The 18,840-nt window shown below is 38.4% G+C and overlaps 2 protein-coding genes across 2 annotated transcripts; one reads left to right on the top strand and one right to left on the bottom strand.

Moving 5' to 3' along the window:
- Positions 1-13: 13 nt before the first annotated feature.
- Positions 14-3,370, bottom strand: LOC119882892 (C-X-C chemokine receptor type 5). The gene is made up of 2 exons (XM_038693224.1): positions 2,816-3,370; positions 14-1,342 (listed from the first exon to the last, which is right to left on the bottom strand). The coding sequence occupies exons 1-2, from the start codon at positions 2,975-2,977 to the stop codon at positions 284-286; spliced, it is 1,221 nt and encodes a 406-aa protein (XP_038549152.1). The 5' UTR covers positions 2,978-3,370; the 3' UTR covers positions 14-283.
- A 493-nt stretch (positions 3,371-3,863) lies between these two features.
- ddx6 (DEAD (Asp-Glu-Ala-Asp) box helicase 6) lies at positions 3,864-18,830 on the top strand. Its single transcript, XM_038693223.1, has 14 exons — positions 3,864-4,007; positions 4,798-5,375; positions 5,496-5,559; positions 6,083-6,187; positions 7,706-7,835; positions 8,954-9,100; positions 9,592-9,686; positions 10,017-10,139; positions 10,277-10,405; positions 10,680-10,796; positions 11,391-11,454; positions 12,902-13,003; positions 13,105-13,284; positions 15,656-18,830. Exons 2-13 carry the CDS (start codon positions 5,182-5,184, stop codon positions 13,278-13,280), a joined length of 1,446 nt encoding a protein of 481 aa, XP_038549151.1. The 5' UTR covers positions 3,864-4,007; positions 4,798-5,181; the 3' UTR covers positions 13,281-13,284; positions 15,656-18,830.
- Positions 18,831-18,840: the final 10 nt, after the last annotated feature.

Here is an 18,840-nt window from a genome sequence, read left to right as displayed (position 1 = left end):
GACACAGTTGATGTATGATATATGGAAAGCTTTATTTAAAATAAAAAAATAAATGAAATTCAGTTAACAGTTGCTAAAATACAAGCTAAAACAGATTTTGGCCAACAATAAAAAAAGATTTGACTGGGTAAATAAAACACATTTTAAATGCAATCAAAGTAGCAATGGGTACTGTATTGTAAGAACATCTAATCAAATTATAACATTTTCCATCAGTACAAACAAAATAGTGTAGAACAGCATAGAAGCATTTTAATTACAGCTGACACTGTGTAACAGTTTATTAGATGAGAATATTGCTGGTGGTTGTTGCTCCATCTGAAATGGAGGGGCGACTGTGACCCTGACCTCTGATGAAAGGCATACAAACACGGCCGCAGCCCAAATGACAAAGTAGCCGTATTAGCTCATTGCGAAACCGCATCCCAACAAAGGCATATAAGAAAGGGTTCAGGCAACAGTGTGAGAAACCCAGACTCTTTGTCACATCATAGGCTACTATCAGTTGACTGTAGGATCTGCAGCTGTTAAGTGTGAGAAATTTCAGGTCTACGATAGTTGTTACCACTAAGGTGACATTATATGGTAGCCAACAGAAGCAAAATACAAGAGTGACTAGTAAAGCCAGTCGAATTGCTCCTTGCTTTGCTTGGCTTTTCTGACTGTGGCACAAAGTTACAACCACTGCTGTGTAACAATAGCTCATGACAGCCAGAGGTAGGAAAAAGCACATATGATCAAATAATCTCATGGTCAAAACCCAGTTGTTTGCATGAATACCAAAATGATGATATGAGCAGGCACCCTTTATCTCGCTCAGAAACACAACATTGGGAATTGATAAACCTAGACAGACCAGCCATAATAAAATGCATGTTAGGTGAACTGTTCTCGGACGTCGACTTTGCATACTAGGTATAGCATGAACAATAGCCAAATACCGATCAAACCCAATGCAAGCTAAAAGGAAACTCCCACAAAGGAGGTTAAGATGTTTCATCACTTGTATCAGCTTGCAGAGAATCTCCCCGAACACCCAACCAATGGCACTGTCAACTGCTTCGAAAGGAAATGTAAAAAGGAGCATGAGGTCAGCCAGGGCAAGGTGCAGTAGGTAGATCTCAGTGATACGCAGGAGGTGCCGACGTCTCAGGAGGACTGTTATCATCAGGCCATTCCCTGCCACACCCAGCAGGAAGATCAAGCTATAAAGCACTGGCTTGAACACATCATAAAAGGTCTGGAGGCCCATCTCATTTTGAGGACAATCAAACTCTACTGTAGAATCGTCTGTATAGTTCTCGTAGTCTGTCAAGTTCACAGGTCCTTCGCTGCCTGACGGCTGTAAAAATATAGAACGGGGAAATGTTAATTTAATTTACCTCATCACAGTTCGAGAATCACTTTGTGTGCTGTGGAATATAACACAATTGTACACACTAGATTTGGCTGATATATAAAATAGTATTTCACAATGAAAAGAGAAATGAAATATTACATAAGCTTGAGTAGCTTTTTGTTATTTATTCTCTACGGTTTTCTGATTCATATTGTTAAGCAGGAAACACTGAATAGACCAGATGTTTTTCACTTCCCCATTATAATAACTAGGAGATGTTTTGGGGCAAAACATCCTATTTTAGCTGTAAATTAATGAATAAATAGTAATCACACTTCCCCCTAATCACTGAGTCTGTCTGGGACTACATGAAGAGAAATAAGTAACTGAGGCCGAATAGTAAACTAAATAGTATTAGCAGCAGCTACTCCCGTATATTCACGTAACTTGTCTGCATAATATAGAGTACATTTTTATTGATTTAGATATTTTCATGAAACTTTTCCTATATGTCAATTTCCATTCTTATAAACATAAATGTTAATTCACTGTAAATTCTGTTCCATGAAACAAAACTTTAAAGTTTAAATTATATAAACTAGTTTACATGAAATTTACATGTATTCAATAACCTGTTTTTATATCACAATGTTTTAACATGATTTTGTAATGTAATTTCCTCTACAATGATCAATTTCATTCATTTGAAAAAAAATTTCAAGCAATGTAGATAATCAGATAATAATTTGTGCTTAAGGACATGAAAATAATCACAGATATTGCATTAGTGTTCTGTTAAATTAAATTATTTTTACCCATTATATCAGTGACGATAAATTAATTGCAAGCTATTTGAAGCATGTTATTAGAAAAATGGAATATATCATGCTAGTGTACTCTCCTATCATTTTAAAACTTACAGTAGGATGTGTTACAGTAATTTTCTTCCTTGCTTATTTCCCTAGTGAGTCAAAAGGAAAGAAGCAGCAGACACCCAATGTAACTAAACCACATCTGTTTACAGTTCAGTAATTCAAGCCATTGTAGTTTATGAATTATGTTTCTCAACTTTGTAACAATTTAAACATTGTTGAATCATAGGAAGCAGCTACGTGTTGCTTGTAATCTTAAAATTTCTTGCTTTAAAATGCCAACATGATGCAGCTGAGATTTAGAAAATAGAAAATTTAAGAGTTATCCTATACTGACTTAAACAGTAGATTGTAGCTACTTAAACATGTCCAGTAGCAGTTAAAATTGTTTTTACTACAGACTAAATGACAGTAAGAATTTATTTTAAGGTTATAGAACAACAGACAAATTAAACACATATAGGTGCCACATTTGAATATCTAAAATTTAATTTAGAGCATAATGTGACTCGTTATATATACTGACAAAGACCCATCGGAGATAGTAGTCCTACAGAACATCTAAAGCAATTAACCATTCACTTCAACAATTAGTATGTCTTACCTCAAACACCAAGTATGTTATAGCCATTCCGGTGAATCTTGCTTGCTTGAATGTATAGCTTACACTGTCATAGAGAAATGTGCTTGTACTTCCTGTTAGTGCTTGTTCTTCTATATTTGTCTTGACTGATTTCTTTGTTGGGGGTGCGCTTGATGGAAACATGAAGTCAAAACAGTCAAAAGCTCCATTACCAGACTTTCAACAGTAAGCATGCAAGAGCACTCATGCAAGCCTAAGTAACTGCAGTCCACAATTTATTCTAGCTTTTGACAAGCATAAGGCAATTATACTGAATTGGTCAGACTTATTTGGGTATGCCTAGCAACAACCACACCCTTGCAAATCTTATCTGAATATAACATTCAGCCATGACATGGTTTGAATATGTGAACTGGTCATTCCTGAAAAAAAATCAGTGATATGACCTCTGGTTAAATGGTTAAAGGTTCAAAACAACTTTATATAGATATATATATATACGGCTGTATATGTTTCATAGGCCTACTGATTCCAGTGTTCCATCTGACCCATAGTGTCAATAAATCTGCTATTTCACTTTTTGAAAGCATTCCCATTATAAAACTACAAAAAAACAACCCCCCTAATTGTTCACATGTGCTTGATGCAGAGCTACTCTGCTGTTGAAAATATCGAAATGCTTTACCATTGTAATTTTTATGTAGGCCTTATAAGCCTAGTTATGGTATGATATGGAGCAGTTGAGTGATAAAGTACGTTTCTGTAATATTTATTATCTTGCAGCAATACAAACCCAGCCTACTTCAGCCAAATTGAGGTGTGGGTGCTGCACATGTAGGCACTGGGCCTATATTTCTTGTGGTTTTGCAAGAAATTTCACCTTCTTTTCTAGTCTAAGTAGTTGAATGTGCGTACATTTGAGTCAAGAGAACACAGACGGCACACAATACCGAGAAAGACACGGGCTCCACAGATGCAGTGGCCTGGATGTAGTAACTTTAGATATTCTGAAAGTATTATTTTGAGAGGACACCCTGGTAAGGTAAACCCTTGATTTGAAATGAAATCAGCTGATTAGTTAGATGGGGGCGGGTTCAAATACGACTGGAAGCCATCTTGAACGTTTGGTTGACAAGACTGTTTCGCAGTCAGCTAAAAATTGAGTACACCTCACTAACACCGCACAGGGAACCGGTTATTTCAGGCATTCAAGGTAAACGCATGCACATCTAATATATTTCTAATTATGGGTAGTTCTTCGCTAGATACTCCATTATTTCGTGGTGACTTTTACAATTAGCGCTAACTGTTAACGTTATTTCGTCATCGATTGCCAGTTAATGTTAGCTTGCTAGCAGACCTAGCACGGCAATCACCTCGGCTAAGTTAGCTAACTTAATATTGGCTGATGCTGGATATCTAGTTTTGTCTTAATGCGAACATTGGAAAGGTTGCAAATAACGTTATGTGTATTGGCGTTAAAACATATCGAGTGGGTTAAAACGGTCTGAATCCGGCATCGGAACGATGATTACCGAAACAGCACAACATTAGCATGAAGCTAAAGCTTCATGTGCTTGTTAGTCAGATGTCGGTGGCTAGCAGAAGGGTATTATAGTTTCTTCTAGTTGTTGGGTTAAACGGACATAAATTCCCCGTGTCAGTCAGGTATTTTCACACTAGACTTCTCGAGCGGCACAGTCTTGGGTAACCGTAACGTTACAGAAAATCTGCGGATGTGCTTGACTTTCAGTTTATCAACGCTGTTTCCATAGTCTTAGCAAGGGTTACCTCAATACTATTAACGTTACCATCCGCCGCTGTGTCGGCTAACTTTTGACGTTAGGCCAGTCATCTACAATTATCGATCCGCTAGTTATCGACTTGATAAGCGTCACCACCCTGCAAATACAGCATATTGTCTTTTGTCACACATCGTCATTCAATTGTAATGTGTTTTTGTCGTCTTTGCTAAATGTAACAATGTGTCTTGTATGTTTCAGGGTTGGAAAAACCAGAGAAAGGACGCAGCGGCTCAGTTAAGCGACACAAGATGGCTAGCTAAACAGTCGGCCAGTACTTGAAAGCTAGCTAAATTCTCCTGGTGTGTGATTTTCCAGATAACAATGGCACATCTATCCTAAGCCCTAATTTAGAAAAGAAATAGGAGCCTAGAAAGTATCTAAACAGTGAAGAGGAATTTATCAAACAACAATATTGTTGAGGAACCTACTGAGACAAAGCATTTGAACAATTTATGTATGGATAAATATTGAAGTCTCAAGAGTGAAGGACAATCTTGAGTAGTCCAGAGAGAGGACTGGCTTCATCTAGAGGCTGTTGGAGATTTCACTGCTGTTGGGACAGAAAAGTTAAACCAAGTAAACATGAGTACAGTCAGGACAGAGAACCCAGTGATTTTGGGCTTGTCAAACCAGAATGGACAGCTCAGAGGCTCAGTAAAGCCTGCTGGAGCACCAGGTGGAGGTGGAGGAGGCCCTCAACAGCAGCAGCTTAACCAGATGAAAGGTGCAATCAATGGTAATTCTCAGCTGGCCCCTACAACTAACGCTGTCATCAAGTAAGTTATTTCATTCTAGAAATCCAAGAATTTGGATTTGATGTTTTCTGCATGTTCAAACTATTATTACTGTCAATTCTTTGTTATGCTTATTGCTTACAAGAACTTTACCCTCCTCAGACCTGGAGATGACTGGAAGAAAAATTTGAAATTGCCCCCAAAAGACATGAGGATGAAAACTTCGGTTGGTACAAAATAGTTTTGTTTTTACTGAGCTGGAAGTCATCCAGTTTGGAAATAGAAATGGCAAAAAATTGTTTTTACTTGTGCTTTTGCTAGTTATGTCACTGTTCATAATGTTACCATAAAGTGTAGACTATTATGTTGTAACATAATATTTTGCTGCTATGCCTTGGAAGGTGAGAATCTGATAAGTGTTAACATTGCATAGTTTAAAAAAAAAAAATGTTTCTACATTCTTTTTGTAGCTGACAGATCTACTACTGTGCTGTTAAACAGTAACATCATGGTTACAACTTATTTTTACAGTCTGTGGTCTACACACAGCAACCACTGTAACATTGTCACTGTCCATGCTGCTTTCTGCTGTTTACTGACGCTGTACACAAATGTGACACATTGGGTGGGGGAGAATACCTCCAGAAAAGGCAAACTCATCTACTGTCATGGTCAGGGATATAATCCATGATCTGTTTAAATCTGGTGAACCAAATGTTCATTAATCTATTGTTTTTCGACTATTTCAGGATGTGACTTCAACTAAAGGCAACGAGTTTGAAGATTATTGCCTAAAGAGGGAGCTGCTTATGGGAATCTTTGAGATGGGCTGGGAAAAGCCATCTCCAATCCAGGTACATTCAGTCAACTCAGATTTTATCCCTTTTGACATCTTGACAAGAAGGTGAATTTGTGATGAAGTACATCTCTTGATGATTAAAGAGACAGTAAATGTAGTACCTACAACATTGCAAATTTTTTTTGATACATATATTCCTATATTAACATGTGACATACGACTCTTACTAAACAGTCAACAATTGCAGTCTACCTTTTTATTAAATGACTTTACTAGCCATGTTTCCATCCAATTGTCAAGTGAATTTTAAGCAAACTTTTGAAATGTCGCAAAACAGACTGCAAATCATGCACATTTCCATCAGCTGGTTTGGAGTGAATAAACCAGGCTACACCACGCATAGTTGATGTTATGCATGGCTGTAATATACAAGAAGTAGAGTTAGCCAACCATAAACTAAACCAATCGCAAGGACCTAAAGGTCAAGCATCTGAGAAAAATTGATTTTTTTTTGTCTTTGAATTTTGCAGTTTCCATCAACCTTTTCTAATGCAATACTTAAAAATGCGCATAAAAAAACGTTAATGGTAACACAGCTACGGTCTCATTCAAATAAAAATGTACAGGGTTTTCATAAGATAGGATTAACCTTGAGCCCTGGCTCCTCCAGTCTGCATGTTGAAGCGTCTTTGGGCAAGATACTGAACCCCAAGTTGCTTCAGTAAATGTATATGAATGTTACTTTGTGTTTCTGATGAGCAGTTGGCATCTTAACCTCTGCCGTCAGTGTATGAATGTGACATAGTGTAAACATTTAAAATCTAGTTAGTATTCAAGGGTTAAAAATTTGTCGGGTTTAAAATTGGCTATGATCTTATGGTATATGCCCCATCACTCCTGTGCACGAGCACTAACGTTGCTGATTTGCTGGAACAATGTTGTGTGGCAAAGTCCACACCACTTTTGTTTTCCCATTTACAGTGCCAGGCCTGTGTAGGAGTTTTTTTTTTTTTTTTTTCCCTCCCCTCAAGACCACACACACAATGGAGAGCAAGCAGACCATGAGGGAATATTTGCTGAACTTAACAAAGTGTATTGAATTACAATCAAATACTATCATTTAAGTTAGACTGAGGCAACGCAGCAAATAAGAAATGAAACTATTTTTAGCTCTGTGAGAGGCATGGCTCTGTCAGTTGATCCACTGCTTTGGTCTTGACAGAAATATCTCCCATCTCGGCATGATAAATTGCCATGCAATGTTTGTATAGACATTCATGACCCCTAAAGTATAAATTTTAATAATTTTGGGCATCCCCTGACCTTTCCCCGAGCACCACCAGCTGATCAAAGTTTTCACTTATTTCATTAAAGATATCCATATCTTGATCAGCTGGACCCATATATCACTCAGCAGCCTGAATGGGGTATTTGTGAGCCAATGAGCAGGGTCTATATATCAATAATTTTCTTTTCATACAGTTGCTCTACATGTGAACAAACTTTTGTTAGATCAGGTACCCACCCAGAAAAGCAGTATTGTGTATTAATCTATTGCTCCTTCCCCCCTCAGGAGGAAAGCATTCCCATTGCACTGTCAGGAAGGGATATCTTGGCCAGAGCCAAGAATGGCACGGGAAAGAGTGGAGCCTACCTCATTCCCTTACTTGAACGCATTGACTTGAAGAAGGACTGCATACAAGGTGACTTTGTTGCTCACAGTAAATGTCAGATTGACGCTTAACTCACTCTCAGTCGTAATGGAATGTAACATGACAGAATGCGAATAAAATCAATATCTACCACTGATAATGATTTACAGCTATTGTTGTGGTACTTAGTCACACCATTAGTTGAATGTAGAGATGAAATACTGCATAAATTAATCAGTTAATAGACAGAAAATTAACAGGCTATTTTAAGCTTTTAGTCTTTAATAAGTTTTTCAAGCAAAATGTCAATTCTGTTTTCAGCCTCTTAAATTTAAATATTTGCTGGTGTTCTTTGCCTTCTGTGACCATAAATAGAATATTAAGATGAAAATAAGAGTAATTGAACATTTATTAAACAGATTTCTGTTGGCACTGTATTTAATTCCTAAATAAAAACCTAACCCCTAACACTAATCAATGCGTCTTTAGCCACGTTTCTGCCAATGAGTTCAGTTTGTTTCACATTAAAATGGTTATTTTTGTTTCCATTGGCAATGTTGTGGATGGTACCAATAGAACCACTCTGTTTGTCTTGTTTTTTTTTTTGTGACCTCTGAAGTAACTAGCACACTGGCCCAGGACAGGTGGCGCTTGAAACACTGCAGTCCATTGATAGGTCGACAGAATCGTCACTTTTCTGTGCACAAACCTGCCATTTTTAAATATCCATCGATGGCGACAGACTCTAAAAACACTCCACGCAAAATAATTTCTATTTACTTCTTAAAATAAATGTGCACAAGTCGGCTCCATGAAGGATCGAGGCTCAGGCGTTCCTTTTGTTCACTGTCATTAGTACACACACGTATTGCCATCCGGTAACAACCCCTCCTACATGTAAGAGTCTTGTCTGCAGTGGAAACGCAAAAAAAAGATTTAGGGTTTAGGTACGGGTTTCAAGGGTACTAGACTGAAAAGTGTTTTGTTGGAAATGTGTCTTTTGGAACATGGTGTGACTCTTCCATGCAGTTCCGATCTCCAATTCTTATGATTTGATTGTTTTATTGGTTTGGAAAAGTTTTGTTCATGTGTCCAAATTAAGCCTAAACTGGCTCAGCTTTAAAAAATGTGCGAGTACTCTTATCACAAGATTGTGTTTGGTTTTCCAGCTGTGGTCATTGTGCCCACCAGAGAACTGGCTCTGCAAGTAAGCCAAATATGTATCCAGGTCAGCAAACACATGGGTGGAGTGAAGGTAATGGCAACCACAGGTGGAACCAACCTACGTGATGACATCATGAGACTTGATGAAACAGGTAAACTTTAAAAATTTAGATGCATTATTGCTGCCTTTCTATAACTTAATATAATTTATAACTTATTAACCTCATCACAAAACCACAATGAGGTGAATTTTCATTTCTTGTCTAAAGTACTAAAGTAACTACTTTGTTTAATATGGACTATCAGAAATGTGTCCTGATGACTATCTAATGAATACCATCAGTTTGTTCTTTCCAATCCCTCTCATTATACAGCTAAATTATTGGCAGACAAGGGGGGGTTGATGGTTTAAACATGGCAGCAAATCAAAACATTTCTCTGTGACTGAGTAAAGTATTGGATACAGCTTTCTATGCTGCAGTCATCAGCAACTGTATATTGCCAGAATGATAGACATGATCCTTTTACATTGTCACACTACACCTAAAGCTATGCATTTTGTTAGTGGTCAGCCAAGACCGCCTTCTATTTAGGGTAAATCCTGTATGTTACATTTATTTATTAAATATAATTTATTTTACAGTACACGTGATCATTGCCACTCCTGGGAGGATTTTAGACCTCATCAAGAAAGGAGTGGCCAAAGTCAGTCAAGTGCAGATGATTGTGCTTGATGAAGTGAGTTAATTTTTTAATTCCATTTGATCCATGTTGCCTTTTCTAAATAAACATAGGGTTGGGCGATTATGATTGAATTGACTAAGATAGATGGGGAAATATTCTGGCTCTACATGCTGTTGCTGCTGCTGGGTTATCTCGCTGAATGAGTCTGTTGCTGAGCAGCTGCTCTCACGTTCTTCGGAGGTAGACTCTTAAATTAGCATAATAAAATGAGAACTTGGCCAATAAAACTATTGCAGATATATTCGCCCAACCCTGTTCAGAATTTAAGCAGCCACTTGAGACAGCCCTCAATGTGTCTTTCCCCCATGTCACTCTGCTCAACAGGCTGACAAGCTCCTGTCTCAGGACTTTGTGGTTATGATGGAGGAGATGTTGGGTTTCCTGGCCAAACAGAGGCAGATTCTACTTTATTCTGCAACCTTTCCTCTCAGCGTGCAGAAGTTTATGGTACGCTTTTTCTCCATATTTGATTTAAGTACTTGTTTCCTTTTTTTTATTTTTTTTATTAGCTGATAAACAAATAGTGCTTGATAAATCTATAGAATAACTTGATATAACAACTTGTGTCTTCACCCACTTTGTAGAATGCACACCTGCAGAAACCCTATGAGATCAACCTGATGGAGGAGCTTACACTGAAGGGTGTGACTCAATATTACGCTTACGTAACTGAAAGGCAAAAAGTCCATTGCCTTAACACCTTGTTCTCTAGGGTAAGTGTTGCCTTTCTGAACTTCATTATCCTGTTTTAATTAATTTCAGTTGAAAACAGCACTGTAACTTGACTGCAGGCTTTTAAAACTAATGGTGGCTTTCCAAACTTTGAGCAGGGATGGTGTCATAAATACTGTTGTATAAAGGGTATTAACATTTCGTGTTGCGTTTGGTATTAGAAATGTCTTATTGGATACAAATGGCTGGATACCTCACAACTTAAACATTTCACCGGGATTTACTGATGTTGGTATTCACAATTTTATTCTCCAGCTCCAGATCAACCAGTCTATCATCTTCTGCAACTCGTCTCAGAGAGTTGAGCTCCTTGCCAAGAAGATCTCCCAGCTTGGTTATTCATGTTTCTACATTCATGCCAAGATGAGACAGGTCAGCTCAAAGTACTGCCTCCAGAAATACCAACTTTAAGACCAAAATATACAGGTGGCGATGGATGCATGCCAGAACAGCTGCTACTATTACTTTCGGTGTGCATTAAAGTGGCACATGGAGTAGACGTGCATGTGCCTCTACTTGATGTGCTGCAACAGGTCACGCCAATGCTCTATTTCTGGAGTGTTGCTGTCACTGCCAGTTTTTCCTTGATGAGAAACAGTCCTGTTGACACCTGGATAACTGGACAACATGTACAAACGGTGTTTGCACTATACTTTATTTATCATCTACAGTTATAGGCTGCCTTGAATACATTCAATATTTTCACATTATAGCCTGGTTTTGTGGCTTGGCTTATAACTTAAGCTTAACTTAACTTATGGTATAAAATATTGTTTCACAGACCATATTATTAGAGCTACATACTCATAACATGGTGGTTTTCTAAAGCAAATATATTTTACTGCAGAATCTACTTCATACGTTAACATTACATGCTACTGTAAATTGTTGTCTTTATGTGAAGTAGATGCTTACATGTACGCAAATGTAGCGTGTGAATGCCGTTTTGTCTTTTCTGCTCTTCAGGAGCATCGCAACCGTGTGTTCCACGACTTCAGAAACGGCCTCTGCCGGAATCTCGTCTGCACTGGTAAGTGGAAGAGCCATGAGCATGTGTGTCTGCTAAATATAACAAAGCAAACTGTGAAATACTCAGGAAGCTGGTCTGTTGAAAACGGCAGCTTTGTGAGAAACCTCACACCACCAGACTTACTCTGCTCCAGCTTAAGCCATTGTTTCCAATGTAGAATGGTGATGCACACTACTCAGATTTTGAAACTTTACCATTGAGCTTATAGTTAAAATGATTTGAATGTCAACCCTATTAGCTACTGACTTTTCGAAGGGTGTCCAGTCAAATTAAAGCCCTTATAAATTAAAGAAGCCCTTATTGGCTCCTTCAGGGTGAATCTGAGTTCTTGCTTAAAAGTTACATTGTGATACATCACCATTGAGCTGAGCTTATGGTACTGACTCTGTTTAGCGCAGCAGTGAGTATGGCTCATGTGTGAAGCCTAAGTCACTCAGGTGGTTAGTCAGTGTCTACTCAAAGACCTGAGAGCCTTTAGTGTGCATTTACAGAATCAGCTTTTTTGCCAGGTATGTGTACACAAATGAGGAATTTGACTCTGGATTGTGCATTGCTCACGATGTGCTTACTCATACAAAAATATAAAATTGGACACAGACTTTAGTGTAGACAACACAAATATACACACTATGCTCACTGCACTATTTGTCAATATGCCCATTTTGTTTTTGGTCAGAGTGCAAAGGATGCAGGAGTATGTACATGTCAGAGGTGGATGTGATATACATGTGCAATGAAGCATAGTTCAAAAGATGCTGGAATAAATAAGTATTTTGTGCAGGAGTAATGACTTGAGGTAGGTATACAGTGTATATACAATATGACTAACTGTATGAACAGCACTGTTGTCATATTGGCAGCTGTTATATTACAGCTTGGCAGGTAAATCTCTAACTGAAAGATTAGAGAGATCTTATCGAAATCTGGTGACTTTACTGGAATTACCCACCTAATGATGGAACAGTGGAAACATTTTTATAAGTTTAGCTTATCAGTCTGACGACGCTGATTAAAGGAAAAATAAATGAGGTGCCACAGTTAAACACAACAAGCTCATGTTGCCTGTGGGAGCACACCAAACGGCTTTCATTTAGTGTGCACTCTTGGTTTTAGTAATGGGATGTTTTTGTTCCCATGATGTGAGTTTTAAAGAGTGAAATGAAAGTGAGACTCACACTCTGCATAATTGTGATGGCACATACTTGCACCTACTTTTGTGGTGCTTTGCTGGTTAGACTTGATTTGCTCCACAGACAAGTCCATGTTTTTTGTGTGGGTGGTGACGAACAGAACTCTGTATATATAATTTTCCACATCTTTTAGTTTTTAGTGACTCATGTGGGTTGTAAATAAATTAAAGCTTGTGTTCTTGCAGTTCTTATTCTGCAAATAGTTAACATTTTGTTTCAGATGTATAGGTTTTGATGTCTTGCTTTATTTTCTCTAGACCTCTTCACAAGAGGAATTGACATTCAAGCTGTGAATGTTGTGATCAATTTTGACTTTCCCAAGCTGGGAGAAACATACCTTCATCGCATTGGTAGATCTGGTAAGAGCCCATATTCAGCCTGTTTTCTTGTACACAGACTTATTTTAGGTAGCAAACAACGATGAAACCTTAATTGTAACCTTCACATCCTCAATATCCAGGCCGCTTTGGACACTTGGGTCTTGCCATCAACCTCATCACTTACGATGATCGCTTCAACCTGAAGGGGATTGAGGAGCAGCTTGGAACAGAGATCAAGCCCATCCCTGGCATCATTGACAAGAGCCTATATGTGGCAGAGTACCACAGTGAGAGTGGTGAAGAAGTCAAGCCATGAGCCAGTGAGTAAACACAAGATGGCCAATGTGCACAAGTACTTCCTATTTCAGGATGACTTAACTATTTTCTTTTTGATGTAAATATAACCAATATCTTAACACAGTGTGCAATGCAAGAAATGTTAAAATTATGCTAATGGCAGGCATTACATTTTGCTGTGCTAGTGCTCGGTTATTGGGCATGCTAGGTCACTGGTATAGCTTACTGTAACAACTAAATGCCATTACTTAAATGGTGCTTTTCCTCCTTAGTTAAGTTGCCCATGTGTGTCTGTTGGCTTAAAAATATATATATAGCTCTATTTTTATATCTATCAAAAGCAGTCTTCAGTGCTGTAAGACAGGAAAGATAATAGACCTAAGATAATGAGCAATAACTCCAGCCAATCTAATACAGCTGTTACAAAGCTGCAGTTTTTCAGCTTGAAAGGTTGTGTTCAAGCCTTGCCCAATAGAAGCTGTTTGACCTCAAGGGTCCTTGAGCCAGACACTCAATCACTACAAACTGCAAGAGGGACATCATTTGTCACTTTGAAGAGTGTTCTGTTTGACTGTTTACTTTAGGCAGTTGTGATTAGGGCTGAAAGGTCAATAGTTTTCAAATTGAAATTGCGATTTGAAAGAACCTGATTAGCTGATTAAAAATGTAGGTGAATTATACAGGCATCTGACTAGTTTTAAACAGCAGTTACAAATTCATTCAGTTGTCCTTGTGTGACAGACTTGCTCGCCAACCACAAGCGCCATGTGCCTCCTGTTACTGCTCACAAGAGTTGGCACAGGGCATGTACACTTAACAACAACAAACGAAACTAGAGGAAAATGTGTGGGATAATGGTGTCAGCCAAACCGACACAGGCGGCGGTTTTGTCCAGCGTCAACTCGCACTGAAGTGTTTCAGCAGTGGAGCGCTTAGTCTGACCTATGTTGTCGACGTGTTGCTGACTTGTCATTTTGTGTGCTTCATCTACGGATAACGGCTCTCTGTGAACCAGTTATGTCCTGCTCTCTGCACGGCTACACATCCCACATCGAGCATTTCAGAATAAGTTATTCAGACATTGTTGATTTGTTCAGTTGTCCTTGATTTGTACCATGGTTAAGTAGCCTTTTGTCAAGTCTGTTTTAACTGTTGATATACGATCAGGAGTCTTCACAGGGTATTTTATTTTGAAATTCGACCGGATTCTCTCTGTTCATCTGCTCTGTGCTGCTTGATGAAGCTTCTGTCAATAATAGACTGGCAGTAAACATTGAACTAGCTAAACATATAATAAATAAATAATAATAATAATCGCAGTATCTGGCAGAAAAATCACAAGATTTTCCCCCCAAAATGTTCAGCCCTAGTTGTGGTGATGCTTGGACCGGCATTTCTAGAGACATCTCTAGACCAACTTAAATGTAGTTGGATAAGTTAGGTGGTTATTGGGTAATGTAGCAGATGCTGAAAAGTGTAACATTAAGTAAAATACTGTACCTGTGTTGAGCTTCAATAGTACTTTTTGTCTTGACACATGTCGTCATACCAATCTTGAATTAACCTAAATAGAAAATTTATGTATGTGTGTGTATATAGTAGTGTTGTAGTACTCGAGACCGGTCTTGGTCTTAAGACCACTTTTTGATGATCTTGGTCTCATCTCAGACTCGACCGCCTTTGTACTCGGTCTTGTCTCGGACATTGAGGACTTGGGATTTTATATCAAGACCATAACTTTGGGAATATCAATAAATTGCTCTTGCATTGTCTGATTTCTTAACATCCTAACTTTGATTTGAAGTAAAACTTATTGCTTTAAATGCAACCAATAACCCTAATTAAAGACTGTCACCCCTACCTGCGATGCTTACGTTGATTTCAGCTCTTAGTGTTTATGTGGGTGTTTTTTAATGGGAAAGTAGCTCTTTCAGATCACTTTGAGAATTACCTATGATCTCGTTTCACATTTTATTGCGTGCCATGCAATGCAGGGAACTGGTCTTGGTCTTGACTGCTCTCAGCCCCTAAAAGTCTTGGTCTGGTCTTGGTCTCGGTTTTCAAGTGTTAATTTTTCTGGGAAGTTTGGTTTTAGTCCGTTATTTGACGCTATAGAAAGGGGATTTCACGTCATGATGGACAGCTGAGCACTGCTCAGTTGAGTTGGCCCAGGTTTATGGGTGAGACCTTGATACCACGGCTCCAGCCCTGTTCGCTGCTGCGTGTACTTTGGAGGAAGCAGAGACTCGTCTATCTTTATAAATGGTCTATGATTTGAATACTTTTGACAATTCTGTAATAACAATTAGGAGTACTAATGTAAAAGGAGCTTGAGCTAATTGGCTACTTGAATACAATCTGGTCTAACTTAATTTCATTCTTCTCTCTCCCCAGATCAGTCCATCCTCCATTCCCCTTTGTACCTTTTTGTACCCCACCCCGCCCATCTTGGAGTTTTTTTTTTTTTTCTTCTTTTTTTTATGTACAGTTTGTCTGTCCTTCCTTTTTTTTGGATGCCACCATAAGGAATTTGTATTTAATGGACGCGTTTCGGAAGAACTCATTTGCCTTGTTTATAAGGCTCTGTGCTGCACCACCCCACCCTGAAGACATAAGCACCGGGAGGAAAGCATGGGACCAAGTGGAAAATATATCAGTGCACATCGTGACTATTCATATCCCACAATGAAACAAAGCCAGCACCAACAGACCGCTATATATGTCCCCCCTCCATTCTTCTCGTTTTATTTTGGAAATTTTAACAAATTTGTATCAAGTGCCTTAACAAGCAGTTCAACTCGTTCTAAAGTAATAACCCTTCATTATCAGCCATCTTGCTCACTTCATACCACACACGTTCACCTAATTGAAAACTTGTCACACTAATTTATTTTAACAACCACATAGGTGAATTCATAACTGTTTTTTGGTTGGGTCATCAGTTTGCAAGGAATGGAGATAATTAGGAGGGAGGCTGGTTGCTGGCTTAGCTGCACTTGATTCTGGCTGATAAATGAGGACAAACTTGGATTTTCCATGGACAGAGATGCTGGATTTTTTCCAAGAGACAGCCAGACTGTCCTGTTGCTCGTGAAGAAGCGTGTGCTTCTAAAAGACCCAAACCCTTTCCTCTGTCTTCAGCATCAGAACACTAAAAATGAATTAGCAGCCTCTCAACACCATGAGTCATGAGGATTCCTGTTTCGGTGGAGTTTAAGTGTAGAGAATGCTTTTTTCTTTTTGTCCTGTGTTTCACCTTCCTATGGTTGGCCATACTTAATTTTGCAAGATGTGCAGCCGACATGTAGGGTGCACCTTTCACCTTGTGTATATACCTTCATTTTAAGATTGTTTTAAACAAGTTCAAAAGGCTGGCTGACAAATTGAAAAGCTTTTTTCACCCCTTCTCTCTTGTTAGCACTGGAGACTGTTTCCTTAACTGCCAGTTTGTTTGATCTGCAATATTGGCTTGTGAATTTATTTATAATTTTAGAAATTGCAGAATTTATTAGAATCTAAAACATTTAAATGACCTTGTGCATGAAATGTTTTTGGAGGCAGAGTTCATCACTGATAATCTTTAAGCCCCTGCGAATTCGTTGGTGAGTGAAATTCTTAAAAGCCGCACTTATACAAAGATTGTTTAAATTTTTGCCCTTATTCTCCTGCTACCAGTGTTAACAAGTGTTCAGTCTAGACAGATGGCTTTGTTAAGCTTATGCATTTGAGTAATGAATTCTTTGTCGCCAGCCTTAACTTGTGAAACTGACTCTTGGGACACTCTCTAAAATCTCCAGTTAAAGGGAGTGTTGTAATTGGAAGAGCACATAATATTCTATCATGTAGTAGTACTACGTGCTGCAGTGCAGCTGAATTGGCAGAGAATTTGTTTTCTGGGGGAAGTATTAGCTGTTACGTTGATCTATGTGCTCTTTAGGCACAGCTACATTATTTCACAAATGTTGAGGAAGCGGTGGATTTATTTCCCCCCCCTTTTGAACAATGTCTGCCGAATGCATCAAAATGAAACATCTGACTTAAAATGTAGCAGGAATTCATTGTCTGTGCATTGCAAGTTAGCCGTCTTTAGTAAAGCCAGCTAACAAAAGATGCCTCACTTAAAACAACCTGAGCAGGTTGGGCTGCACCTAAGGCACAGAGACCTGGGTTCAGGCAATAACACTGACTGCACTGCTTTTGTACACTCATGATGCCCAGATGAGAGAAGTGTATATGGTGGTGCAGAACATTAAAAAAATATATATTGGCACGTAGGGGGAATGGGCATGAAGGATTACGAAATTACTGTTAGTCGGACTGCTTGTTTAAAAAAAAACGAAACATGGGCACCTCAAACTGAGTTTATGGCTTATTTCTCTGCCCTTTATTGCTTTGATGTCTTGGGGTTACGTTTTCTTTTTTGTGCATATTTATGCAACATGACAACCTTATTTTGCGTTAAGGTCCCCTGACCACTTGTTCAGCGGAAACCTTTATGCAAATGAGGTCCCCTTTGTTATGGTGAGATGCTCTCTTAACTGTTCTAATCAATGAGAAGTGTTATTGAACATTTACTTTAAGCTCTTTTAAAAAGAATAACTGGCAATGTTGACAGGTTGAAGACTTCCATTTTATTTCTCATTGGTAAGAACTGTGATCCCTGTTCACTCAGTTCTATTGTTGTCCCCTAAATACTTGCACATCTAATTTGGCTGTTTTGGCTTAATGTTTGGGTAGGAGGGCTGTTTGTTAAAAATATCCAAATTAAATTAAGCATTAGTTGAGTGAACAGGGATCTCATTGTACAGGCACTTGGCAGCTGTCTGTTTCTTGTCAGCCCACTGGCAGTAATCGCCACAGCAATTGCTTTCAAGGCTAAAATCAAGAATTCTTCAAGATTTAGTGCATTGCTACCTTTGATGCCAGTGGCTGCCATTTTGAGAATCTTAAAGGCTGAGACAAGAGCATCTTGCCCAAGATTGGGTGACTAATTGGATAGTTTGTGAAACTAAATTGTCTCATTCTTTAAGGTCTTTTTTTAAAAACTTGTTGGGTGGGAAAATTAGTGATATTGCTGCCCTGATGCACATGTCCATCCTCAATAGTTCTAACACATTTATGATAACACATCTTATGTGAACAATTTGGCCGTCCCATCTGAAGGAGGATGTGAGAGGAGTCCGTTAGGGATTTCTTTCAAAACTTGTGCATCAGTAAAATAAACATGGGGAAAGGAGCCTTTGGGCATTACGAAAACAGGAAGATATGATCTAAAAATCCAAAGTTATGGTAATGGGTATAAAAAGGTTTGAAAAAAAGTTGTCCTTAAATTTGGATTTTTTTTTTCTCCAAATGTTCAAGTGGAGTACACCTTTATTTAAAAAGTTGCCAAATTTAAGTGAAGAATTTAAAGCCTGAGTTTATATTTTTATTTGATGGAAATTTGGTCGTTATTTAATTGGCAGATTTTTCAGTGGAGCTAATTTTACAACGGACTTAAGTTTAAAGGATGTCATGATTATTGGATACGATTTGGAAAATTGTGTTAAATAAAGCTCACTGAAATTTATTGTCTGAAG

Source organism: Micropterus salmoides, unplaced genomic scaffold (genome assembly GCF_014851395.1).
Source record: "Micropterus salmoides isolate LMB-PRFRI ecotype aquatic unplaced genomic scaffold, ASM1485139v1 Ms_hic_scaffold_3, whole genome shotgun sequence".
Lineage (NCBI taxonomy): Eukaryota > Metazoa > Chordata > Actinopteri > Centrarchiformes > Centrarchidae > Micropterus > Micropterus salmoides.
This window is presented reverse-complemented; position numbering and strand designations above follow the sequence as displayed.